Here is a 13,362-nt window from a genome sequence, read left to right as displayed (position 1 = left end):
AAACATCACATCCTAATGACAGAGAGAAAGAAATGGTTCGGATTTGAATAGGTGGGGAAGGGAGGTGGATAAGAATAGACTCATGAGAGGGAAAACTACCACCAGAATATATTATATTATTTTTTCAATTAAAAATCTTATAAATTAAAAAAGAAAAAGACTGCTTTCAAATAAAACAAGATCAAGGATCTTGAGATTAGAAAATTATCCTGGATTACCCAGATAGGCCAATTTAACCACAAATATTCTTTCAATAACAATAATAGAAAAAGATATGGTATAGATTGATGAGGGCAAGAAATTCATAGGAGAAGCCACTGTGACAAGAGAGGTAGAAACTGATGCAATGTGACCACAGCCAAAGAATGTGAGGAAACACCAGAATAAAGGATTGTGGGACAAGATTCTGCTGAAGATGTTCTGGATTAAGTAATGTTATCCAAACATTTGATTTTTAAGCCAATGATAGTTAACTTTGTAGTTCTGGTTCTTAGAGGAGTGAAAATAAATTCACCTTGCATAAAGCCACAAGGTTTGTGATAATCTGTTATAAGAGACACCAGGTATAAATATGCCCTCCTATGAGCCTAATTTCTATAAGACTATAACATTTTTGTGAATAACAAATTCAACACACTGGGTTCTCAGGAATTTGGCCTGCTCATATTTGACTTCACTTCCAATTATTTGTGTGGATAATACACTGTCACAGCCTTGGGAGTTGTCATCTCTAGGAAGGACATTATATTAAAAAATCATGAATTTAAATATCTTACGTTCTCAGACTAGATATTTTTCCAAGCTCATTTACTTATGACTCTATCACTTCTTCATATCCCTCTGTCCTCCTCTTAGGCCACTTCCTCTAGGAACCCTGACTGTGGAAGCTCTGCCTGCACTGTGTATCTCCTGCCCCGCAGACCTAGAGTCAGAAGCCTACCTTATGGTGATGCATGTATATTAAATAGGTTGAATGGATAAGCAATAGTCATTATATGTCATCAGCCTCATATGAAGAAGCAGTCATAACAAATGAAAAAAATGACTGACCTATCTTAAAATGCTAAAGGCAGTGATGCCCTTTCAACATCAACAGGCCCAGGTCTTTAGGAGAAGAGCAGAGAGGAGAGGAGATAGAAGAGGAAGGGGAAGAGAAAGCCCCCTGTTGTATGAACTTTTTTGAAGAAATATCCACAAATGTCTATTTGGTACAGATAGGGCACCAGCAATAGAAGCCAACTGTTCTACTCAAGTGCAGCTTGGTGAACTAGGAATTTAATTGAGACTACTTACTAGAGCACAGGTGAGAGGTTACTAACAGGAGTGTGGACAATGTATGGGAGGCTACCTACTAAAATTCTCTGTCTGTCTGTCTGTCTGTCTGTCTGTTCTCCCTCACCCATTTTCCCTCCCTCCTTCCCTCTCTGAAACTGCTGCCTACCTATCTTCAAGACACAAGGGCATTATAAATCCCTCCCCACAGACGTGCTCAGAGGAGATTGTTCCACAATACCTATCACTATCTTTCTTCCTATGCTTCACTGTAGTAGACTGAAGCACTTGTATATTTAGAGGCATGAGGAAAGAAGACAGTATTAGAGAATGTGTACTTAAAAAGAGAAGAATGTTTAAGCTAGTCGGAATATTACCTCGAATAAAGCTGTTTAAAACTGGGTCCACCATATAGTTTCAGTTAGAATTTTGAAAATGTACGTGCTCAGTTTTCTTTCCTTCTAAATTAATTCTCATTTATTCTGCATGGAACAATCTGTGTCATTGAACAATAGCTTTTTAAAATATTTCTCAAATAATTTTGATCTGCTTAAAATTCGTCAGTGGTTAGTTACTCTTTATAGTTTGAATGAAAGCCACACCCCTTCCTATGCCCTATACAATTCTTCCTAATGTGGCCCTTGCTGTCACTTCCTTTTTCTAGTCTTCTCCCTTTTAGTCACTATATCCTGGCAACAAAATGCTACTTCCAGTTTAATAAATGAACAAACTTCTTTCCCAGCTCTCATGGCATCTGTGAATATTGTTTCTTTTGCCGAGTGTTCCTTCCCTCTCTGCTCCAGGATATAACACTTTTAACAAATATTCCCCATGTTCCCTATGAACAAGTTATGGGTATGGTTATGGAATTTGTATAGCTTATGAAATATGGTATGGGATTTTACACAAAAGCTTTATGATCAAGGACATCATTTGTATTTTTAGAGAGAAAACAATGTCTAAAACAGTATCTGCTCGCCGGGCATTGGTGGTGCATACCTTTAACCCCAGCACTCGGGGGCAAAGGCAGGCAGATCTCTGTGAGTTCGAGGCCAATCTGGTCTCCAGAATGAGTGCCAGGATAGGCTCCAAAGCTACACAGAGAAACCCTGTCTCGAAAAAAATAAAAACCAACAGTATCTGCTCTATACAAGTCTGAACTGTGATCTGAGGATGTTGTGAAGTAACATCCTCAGCCCACCTTGGAATGGATATGTAGTGAGGTTTTGTTGTTGTTATTGCAACACAACTTAGGGTACACTGACTAATAATCAGTTTAAATTTCAACATGGCTGGCTGGTCATATCTCAAAAATATTTATTTTACTTTATATGAATGGTGTTTTGTCTGCATGTGAATATGTATACCACACGCATGCAATGCCCATGGAGGCCAGAAAAGGTTTCAGATTCCCTGGAACTAGTTATAGATGGTTGCAAGCTGTCATGTGGGCACTTGGAATTGAACCAGTGCTATTAACTGCTGAGCCGTCTCTCCAGCAATTATATATATATATATATATATATATATATATATATATATATGAGACAGGGTTTCTCTGTGTGGAGCCTATCCTGGCACTCTCTCTGGAGACCAGGCTGGCCTCGAACTCACAGAGATCCATCTGCCTCTGCCACCCGAGTGCTGGGATTAAAGGCCTGCACCACCAACGTCTGGCCAATTATATATTTTTTTATTTCTTGTTTATTACTGCTTTTCAAGAGAGACTATCTCTGACCACCAAATCTACAATTGGTTCCTATCTTATTTTTATCCAGAATATGTTTAGGTTCTTCACACAACTTACCATACCTTTCAAACCAAATCTTTATTTGGATGCTTTTCCTGTTTGTCTCCCCATGTTTCTAAAGTGGTTTCATGTTTCTATAGGACATACATTGCAAAGGGATAAGAATATAGACATAGAGGAAAGATTAAATCTCTTATATAGTTTTGCATGTTTCAGCATGTAACTTAGTACCTGAGACATAAAAGATATCACTTGTTGGACAAAATAGAAGGAAGTTTAAGCAAAAGTAAGAGAGCAAGAAACAGAGTGGATGAAGTGAAGAAAGGAGATGGGAGAGGAGGGATGACAGAAAAGGGAGAGAGGAAGTCTGGTTGTCTAGCCATGAGCATCATATTACTAATTATCATTAGGCATTCCAATGAGGCTTTCTCAGTTTCAGTCACTCCAGGTTGAAAATAAAAATAATAGTTCCCTTCCCGTCTCCCTCTTGTCTTCCTGAACCTTATTTTAAATGCCTATATGTATATAAAATAAAGGAAATGCAATAAATTTTGACAATTGATTTTCGAAACTACAAGCAAGTTTAAAAACAGTAACCAAACAAGAACAAGTATTTTTCCTTAAGTTCTTATTTCTTCCTTGAGATTGATATAAGACCTAAGGACTAATCTTGAATCAAGAAATAAGATTTCAAGGCTCTGGGACATTAAAAGGTAAGGACTCCAGACCCCTGCCTTAATAAACAGTGTAATAGACCTGCCACTACACCTAGAATTTTACATTAGTGAAGATATGTGGAATATTTCCACATTGTTTAAGTCATTATCATACTGTCATTTGTAGCTAAATATCTTTCCCAGCAAATCCAATAAAGGCTCAATAAATATTAGCTCTTGCACTGTCTACTTGTAAGCTCGTGGGATATTCTTCAGCCTCTGCTATAGTGCCTTCAAATTCAAGCAAACTTAAATCCTTGTCTAGAGCTCAAGTTCAAACTCCATTAAGAAAGCAAAATTGATGGGACTGATTAAATGCATGGCAAACCAGTCACAAGACAAGGTACACAGAAATCAATACACACAGGCAGAATAATATATCAGCAGCCTGATAATGACTACTGGCCAGCTCCTAACACTCCTTCCTGTGTTAAATTCAGGCACAGTGCCACTCTAGAGCTGTTTCATTGTGATTGTAGAAAATTCAGGGTGGATGGCCTCTCCTTCCTGTACTCTGAATTCAAAAATGTTAGCTTTTACACCCATGAAATATTACTAACATAGCTGCCTACACAAACATGAGCTGAACAAGGACAACACAATAGGCCAGACAAAGTGCATAAGAGAAAAAATAAGAGACACAGCCTTGCACAAAGAACTACAGGCAGCAAAGTGATGCTGAGAGAAATAGTTTTTCTCATAGAAAGGCACACCATTTAGTTATTCAGTGCAAAATGGTCAGCCCTGACCTGAAAACATATACACAAGTAACATTATATAAACAAAGCAGATTATATTTAAGAATTCATTTGTGTATACACACATATTTGCATGGAACAAAACTCAGTGAAAAGAGAGGGATGAATTTGAAAAAGAGCAAGGTTGGGTACATGGAAGGGTATGGAGGGAGGAAAGGGAAGGGAGAAACAATATAGTTATATGGTAATCTCTAAAATATTAAAAAACCATTAGTTTTTGTTTGTAGAAGGTATGGCCCAGTGGTAGAGCACTTGCTAACCATACATGAGGCCCTGGATTCTATCTCAAGCACCACAAAAGAAAATAACCCTAAGCTAGACAGACATATACTACCTTTTTGTTTTGCTAGCAGCTTCTGTGTGTATGATAGAATACCAAACAGTACAGTGTATAGCCACAACAATGGCATGCACTCTTCTTTAGGTGTCAAGACATTTGACAACTATGACAAAGGCATGGTTCCCATTTTAGAGTAAAAAAAGCAGAAAGGCAGCTTGCTGCTGGTCAGGATTCAGATCCAGAATCTGGTATTTATAACAAACAAGCAAACGGTGCCCTTCCCATACACTAGCCTCCTCTTACAGGCTCTATGTTTATTAAATTGCTCTGCTCAGCAAGGACACTGGGCTTGTGAATGCTGTGTCTTCTAGCTGTGCAAAGCCATGCTGAGCACCCTCAAAGGTAAGCCTTAAAAAAACAAGAAAGCTTTCTTTTGCTGGCCTAGTTCTACTATACAGCATCTTCCCAGGTTGAATCTTGTCACAAACTGTCTCATGACAAATATCGCCTAAAGAGTTGCATTTTAGTAAACACCACAGTCATTCTAATAAATTACCTAGAGATTGTGATTAGTATTCAGATCAAAGCCCATTAAATGATAAACACCCCTGGCAGTGGGACAAGGATCTATCCCTAGTGCATGAAATGGCTTTTTGTAGCCCATTCCCTATGGTGGGATGCCTTACTCATTGTTGATGCTTGGGGGGGGGAGGCTTGTTCCTGCCCCAACTTGGCATGCCAGACTTTGTTGATTCCCCATGGGAGGCCTTACCCCCTCTGAGGAGTGGATGAGGGGTGGGAAGGGAGGAGGTAGGGGGAGCAGGAGGAGAGGGAAGGGGAATTGTGGTTGGCATGTAAAATCAATATTTTTTTTTTAAAAAAAGTGTATCACAAACCTTTGGGACACACATGACATTTAAATACTAGGGGGGGAAATAATATCAACACCCTCTGAGGATTGGGAGAAAGTTTGAACCAAGATTTAGATGAAAAGAAAAGACTCTTTGATAGAAGTACCACAGAACAGGATGGCAGTGGTTCCTGTCCAATTCCATGTCTGGAGGTTGTCTTCAGAAAAGAAAGCAATCTGAAATTCACACATCTATAGATGGTATGAAGTAATTCCTAGCAGCATAAAGCTTAGTGCCTAGTAATACACTAGGAGTCCCCCCCAAATCCTGTGAAAAGCTAGACAGTGGGCATCTTCCCTAGATTTATGTCAATGTAATACAATCTAGAATCATTTGGGAAGTCTCTCAGTTGAGAAAAGGCTTCCATTAAGACTCATCTGTATACAAGTTTGTAGTGAGTTTTCTTAATTTGTAATTGCTATGGGAGGGCCCAGACCATTGTGGATGGTGCCAACCTTGGGAAGTTGGTCCTGGGGTGTATAAGAAAGTAAACTGAGCAAGCCTTGAGGAGCAATTCAGTAAGCAGAATTCCTCCATGGTTTGATTCTTACCTCCAGGTTCCTGCCCTGAAACCTGATAGACTGACCTGAGAATTCTAAGATGAAATAAACCCTTTCCTCCCCAAAGTGCTTTTGATCATTGCCTTTTAACCCAGCAATAGAAACTCTAAGACAACTGGCACCCCACCCCACACATAGGCAAATAAGTAAAAGAGTAATAATACTGAAAAACAGTAGAATTAAGAGAAATAGATAAAACCACAAGAATACAAGGAAGAGTGTGACTAATGAATGCCCTATCACTACAAAAAAAAAAAGAGCCCAAAGAATCATTATGGATATTCAAGACACTCGAAATGTGCTGGTATGCATACTGCAAATATGTGATGGCATTCTGGATGCATTTAAAGATGGAAAATCAAATAGCAAATATTGTCCACCCTGGTGAAGCTCTGTCAAATCTCCCCTTGCCAGATGCTGCCTGACATGTCACTTTTGCTGGATTACTTCCCCTTCTCTGTCTTGCTTTCCCTAGGACTTCAAGGTTTAAAGTTTAAACCTACTGGTTTAAAAACATAGATCACTTGCATACAAACCCTAGGCTCAAGGTCTCCTTTTGATAAAGGCAACTTAAGACAATGATTTCAGAAATCACACGACAAAGGTAACTCATTACAATTCTAAAGAAGTGAGAAATGAATCAGTACTCTTTGACATTCTCTGTTTATTAATTCTTGTCTGATACCATGCAGGGAATTGATTTCACATGTAATTAACAAACCAAGTCCTCTGAAAACAACTATTGTTGTCTATCCTGACTCTCAGAGGAATATGGATACATTTTTCAAAGAGTGTCTTTCCTGAGCATACAAACAGGAAAACATCATATTACTAGTATGATAAATTACTTAGAAAATGGAGATGGGGATAGAATAAGTACAGCGATGGGTAGGAAAAAGCCATTTCTTTAAGAAACAACAAAGGACAAAATACTGGGCTTTAAAAATGGTTGCTATGACAAATGGAAGAATAGACTGACTTGATGGAAAGAAATTGGGCATTTATGCAAAAAATCAAGATGCTTTAAAGAGAACACATTGCCCTTGAAAATATCTTTTAAAGCACTTCTGCCTGCCATCTCTGGATACTGGCAGTTTTGGCAGATATATAACACAAGTACATTTCTGAAATGTCTCTGAATTGATTTTGTACAGTGTGGGTTCTTTTAATTATGGCAACAAAGGAGAATACGCACAGCAAAGGTTTTCAGTACTTAATTTCCACATTTTAATTTTAAAGACGATAATTATGTAGATTCATATTTCTATAGAGGAGACATTACCAAGACACTTTCAGGAGTTTTCCTGGTTGTTGGTACAAGTCAGGCTGCAATTTAATAGAAACTCACTGAAAATTATTAAGTGACTTAAATGTGCTTTTTGAAAAAAATCTTATTTGCTTGTGGAAAACTAATTGATAATTAAGTTTAGATTCTATAACAGGAAGATTAGATGCTCATCTTTGAACAACAAAGAAAACTAATCCTTGAGGTGTATGATCCTATTGATATCAAAAGATTATTTACTTGAAATTTAAAATCTGAAATATGGTATTTAATAATAAAATTTTACTTATGTCACTTATTAGAAATAAAATGCTTACTTTCTTAGGAATACAAACGATGTTATACATTTTCTTATGAACTGCCCATCATTGGAGGTGGGAGGAAGCAAATAGTTTTCAGTTCCCACCCTAAGCTCCAACATTCAGTCATGTTCTAAACTACATGGACTTCTTCATATTGTCTGTACAATCTACAGTAAAAAGAGAATGGCAGTGTCCTGGCTATCAGTGCCGATTACCTTCTGCTACCTAGAGGTTTGTCCTCGACATCAATTATCCCAAAAGACAATACATTAAAAGACAGAACACTAAGATGGGCATGCATGGAAGAGACAAAGATGAATATAGACTTGGATGTACATACATGTATAAGGAAGATAGTTCACTTTCCTTTCTATTTCTATATCTCACATATAAGTTTAAGATGATCATATAAATTGTAAATAAAATAGTATACTATATATCTCTACAGAGAGATACACACAAATATACACACATATAGTTAAAAACCCATAGAAAAGCAGCAAACTTATTTATGATTAGAGTGACATTATTTCAAACAAAGAACAGTTCAACATACACATGTGCATTTATCAGTCCAGTGCTTGACATGTCTCCAAATACCAGGTCTTGGTATGTCTGTGCCTAGAATATGCCTTGACAGTAAAATAGTAAAAGTCACTTGAAGGAAAATTCTGTAAAATCAAATTTCATTTGGACTCCATATATCTATTCATTAAATTTATTAAGTTCTTGGTAGAACTTTTTCATTATTCTTTGGGACTCATTAACAGTTCCATTAAGAGCTAGCATTTTCACATCGGGATATCTTATTTTTAATTATGTTCATGTATGTATCTGTGTGTGGACATACGCATGTGAGTGGGCAGTCAGAGGTGTCAGATCCACCTAAAGCTAGCTAGAGTCACTGGCAGTTGAGAGCCACTCAGGTCCTCAGCACAAGCAGTATTCTCTCAAATCCTGGGCCATCTCTCCAGAGTCCCTCATGCTGAGATTGCTATTAATGCATTAAGAAGCTTTGTGAGAATTCTATTAGGATTAAAATAAAATGGTAACCAAGCTAGAAGTCCAGTCCAATATTTCTCTGGTATTCCTATGGAGTCAGTAAGTCTTCAGGCTTTTAAGAAGGTCAAACTAATTTCATTCTTAGTGGTAAAGTAATAAGATTTGGTGAAAAAAGCCATACTTGCAGATTAAACATTTGTAGAGTATTAAAACAATATTATTCTTTGCACTTATTGGCCTCCCTGACTTTCAGGTTGAATTCCTGAAGTTACATTAAATTCATTTGAACCAAATGCTTGCCTTATTTTCTTTTCTCTAATCTTTCTCCATCCTTCTCTTCCCCCAGGACTGAAATGAAAGAATGAACCTCCACATAAAGGTGGAAGGCAGTTTCTTAGCTGGGGTGTATGCGTTATTGATGTTACTAAGTTTAGGCTTGCTTAGTGGCATATTTCAGTGGACCTAGGCAAGTAGAACAAAACAATAAATCTGCACTTTAGTTTTTCAGTCATCACACAAAGATCAACAAGTCATAGTAACTTTGGATAATGGCATACATTCTGACAGGTCAGAATGGTCAGTAAATGTCAGGCTGAAGTAGTGTTTTTTTTTTTTTCTGTTCCATTTTACTGGTGGGAGGTGGTAATGGCATGAGTGCATTTTCAAAAGGGTAATCAAAATAGCTGTAACTATTACAAAAGTATCTGTTGTGGGATGTTTCCAGGCATGGCATGGCCACTGTTACACTCACAAACAGTAGATAGCTTTGATTATTATCAGTAGGAGACCTGCACTAGACTGGAAGTATTCATTTTCTGTTGTGGAGGTAGGGAGGGGTTCACAAAGTCTTACGCATCCCTGAGAATTAATAAACAACTAACAGTTGCTAGAGGAAGAGAGCTCATGAGGCCACCCATTTTCCCTTCCCGAATACATAGTCTGAAGGCTGCTGGGGTTGGAGGTGAATTCACAAGCATATGCGTCAGCTTCCTTAATCTTTACAGCAGTGCTATAAGGAATCATGTTATCATTATTGCTTTGTTGATGAAGAATATAAAATAGGAAAATGGGGGGCAGTAGTAGCTAGTTCTTCTATTAGTGGAACAAAATTACCTGAGATGAAAAAAATTAAAAAGAATGTGCTTCTTTTAGTTTAAATAAAAAAATGGAGGGAAAGAAAAACTAAAAAGAAAGGGTTATCATTCAATGGCTGCTTGGTTCTGTTTTTGGAGATGGTAGAAAAATATAATGACAAGGGGGTGTAGTAAAGGATGCTTTATACACCTCACGGTGGTAAGAAAGCAGTATCCAATAACTCCCTTAAGGGTCCCTTTTGGTGACTTAAAAATGCTAGCTATATTCAACCTCTTAAAGATTCCACTCCCTCCCCTAGGGACAATGTCTTCAACACATTAACTTTTGGGGAACACACTAGATATGTCAGGTTTGATTGCATGATGTCAGTCTATGGGTTTCAAAACTTGACCCCCAGATGGTGGTATTGCTTTGACAGTGTATAGACGCTTTCTAGGCACAAGGGTTAAGTGTTGACTGTAGGGTTGCACAGGTGGAAGTTGAGAGCTCCATAGGCCAGCTCTGCTTCTAGTCCATTTTTCTTTTTTCTGGACTGCTGAGGTACCATATCCCAGCCATCATCCTTTCTTCTTCATGCTGGATGACATTCTCTGAACTAGAAGCCAAATTAAGTGTTGTCGTCCGCCCCCTCACTTGCTTGTACACTTACAGCAATGTAACAGTAACTAATACTGTAGCAAGTTTCTCAAAGACACAATTAGACATTCCACACTTGGGGAGTCCTTCTTCTTAGCTACTAGGCTTGCTGTTAAAAAAAAGAGTGCTCTCCTAATAAAAATAAATTACAAAAAAATGAGTGCTCTCATCTCATTAGCATCCTATTATTTGCTCATTTCTATCCTCTTCCCTGGCTAAATGGTATAGTGCCAAAGACATTTTCAAATGTTTGGGCTACTTCTGGAAAGTCATAAAGTCCCTGATCAATATATGTCTCCAGTGCGACTGTCAGATTTCCAATCAAAAGTACTGCAAACAAATAGAAAGCAGTCAAAAAGGGCAAGGCAAAACCAAACAAACAATGCACATTACCTTATTCTCTTGTCTTCCACTTTCTTCAAATATTCATCTCTCTTTAGGACTCCCAGGATCATCTCCTTCTCATGATCTAATAAAAACGACAGGTTGATGAACTCTGAGTTCTTAGACATGGTTGCGCAGCAGCAGCTCTGGGTGGCAGCAGTTGAATCCTCCAGAAGGCAAATGGGTAATTACGATTGTTAAGGCTCCCCGTGGCCAACCTAGAGGTGCAGCTGTTTAGTTAAAAGGGTTTTTATAAGGTCTCCACAGATTTGCTGATGAGTGCTGGGTATTCTTTCAGGTTACAGATAAAGTGTGTTCTACTGAGATTACAGTCCATGAAAGTCATTATTGTTTGCACTGAAGAAAAAAAAGAAAAACAGTTCTCTAAAGCCTTTGCTGCGATCACCAGTCAGGAGCTCCAACTCACTAATGATGTTGAACTTTGATCTCTCAAAAAGCTTCAGAACAGGAATCAATTCCTCTGGGCCAAGAATGTAGAAAACACTGAAAAGGTAGAGAAAACAAAGATGAGAAAGATTAATTAGGTTATAACACACATAGAACTTAATTATTTAATTTTTGAAATATTGGTATTCTTAGCTCAAGCACAACTTTCAAAATAATAAAAAAATACATGGTGCACGTGTGTGTGTGTGTGTGTGTGTGTGTGTGTGTGTGTGTGTGTGTGTGTGTGTGTGTATTTAGTACTAGTCACAGTTCTAAGTAATCACTGAAAGTGTTGGTACACATCTCCAGATAGAGGGGATAACCATGCTGAAGAAGAGACGCATTTAAACACCATCAGAAGGTTGCCAGGCCCCAAAGATCATGTCCTTAACTTTAGTTTTGTACTTGGATTCTCTTTTCATAATCCCTTAAGAATGATAATTCTTAAAGTTGTTTTCCAGATTAGGGGACTGCTAGAAGTACTCTCCCTCAGGGTCCCTTCACACCTATGAACTACAAGGTGCATAGTTTCCTTTGTTCTTGCCAGGCTTCCAGGCATAACTAAATACTATTCAAAGGCGGCTATAGGACAGCCGTCTGCCCATGATGTCAAACTGACCTAAAAGATGTTAGTCCATTAAAAAGAAAAGGATCTTTTTCAGAACCTCTGTAACTTTTCAAAGCCACTAACGTGTTTGCTGCATCTAGTGTGTACCAACCAGAACATTGCTATAATGACTCCAAATTGAAATGATTCCTACAGATCAAGAAGTAGCTTATTTGAGGAAATGTTCCTGGTCCCTCCAGACTGGACTTACTCGAGGCCATTTGCCAATCTGCAAAGACCATTGCATTAAACTGTGGGGGTTAGAAACGAAGAGGAAGCAGCAAGGGCAAGGACAAAGAAGACCCTATAGAAAACAACCCTCGGCATTTTCTGCTTGTGTCAATTGCTGTTTCCCCAGATAAAGTACACAATTTGCTTTTCCATCCTTGGGTGTCTCATTTGTTTTTTAAACTGAAATGTAAAAACTAATCAGAAATTCGGTGCCTGACTATATCATGCATGTTTACTTGCAACGTACTTTATACTTAAAATGTCAGATTTCATATGTCCTACATGCATATTTTACAGAATATATATAAATTTTGTGGTAAGAACTTTTTAAAAAAAATTTATTAGTTGAAGTTAGGAACAAGCTTGCTTCACATGTCAATCCTTTCTCCCTCTCCATTCCCTCCTCCCCCTGCCACCAGAATATATTTCTTAAAAATATTCAAGGGGTTGGGAATGGTTGAATTCAATTAATAGTTTTGCAGGTCTTGAACTGCAGATAGAAGTCTGAACTCTCAAATTCTAAGAGTTTGTCCTGTGAGTGAATCAAGGAAGAGAAGATGTTTGCTACCAAGCCTGATGATCTGAGTTTAGTTCCTGTGAACAACCATGGTGGACGAAGTGAACTGACTTCAGTGATTTGACCTGTGACCTCTATGTGTCCTGCATGTGTCCAGCCAATTACTCAATAAATAAATGCATGTAAAAATTGATAAGGGAAAGGAAGTAAACTATGAAGGTGATGGAAAGAGGGGAATTCAAAGAATTTAACAGAAACAAAATTAAATCAACTGCTTGCAACTAGCAATATGATCCTTTTGCCCGTAGGTGGACTAATAGGCTAATATATTAGTTACCTGGGTTACTGTATAAAATAGTGACCAAAAAGATCATAAGTAGTCAAAACTCCATTTAGAAAGTCAGGATATGTCCTCTGGAAAGCAGGACTGGACGGTGATTATAATTTAGTAAGATAGAATCTTACCAAAGATCCTGGAGAAACACAGGGTGGAAGAAAGAAGATGGTGATCCCGTGCATAGATAAGGGAGACTAAAGGAGATAGATGCTCCTACCATCAGGAAAGAACCACCTGGCCTCCAAGCAGAAATAATTTGCTACCTGAAACAT

At 38.0% G+C, this 13,362-nt stretch overlaps 1 protein-coding gene across 1 annotated transcript in view; it reads right to left on the bottom strand.

The window, feature by feature from the left end:
• The window catches only part of Sytl5 (synaptotagmin like 5), a 102,149-nt gene extending 91,070 nt beyond the window's left edge, over positions 1-11,079 (bottom strand). The window contains exon 1 of the mRNA XM_035449764.1: positions 10,961-11,079. Within this exon, the coding sequence (XP_035305655.1) occupies positions 10,961-11,079 (119 nt within the window). The remainder of the gene's footprint in view (positions 1-10,960) is intronic.
• Positions 11,080-13,362: the final 2,283 nt, after the last annotated feature.

The sequence above is a fragment of the Cricetulus griseus genome, chromosome X, assembly GCF_003668045.3.
Source record: "Cricetulus griseus strain 17A/GY chromosome X, alternate assembly CriGri-PICRH-1.0, whole genome shotgun sequence".
Taxonomy (NCBI): Eukaryota; Metazoa; Chordata; class Mammalia; order Rodentia; family Cricetidae; genus Cricetulus; species Cricetulus griseus.
Note: the sequence above shows the minus strand (reverse complement) of the source record. Positions and strands in the feature narration are given on the sequence as shown.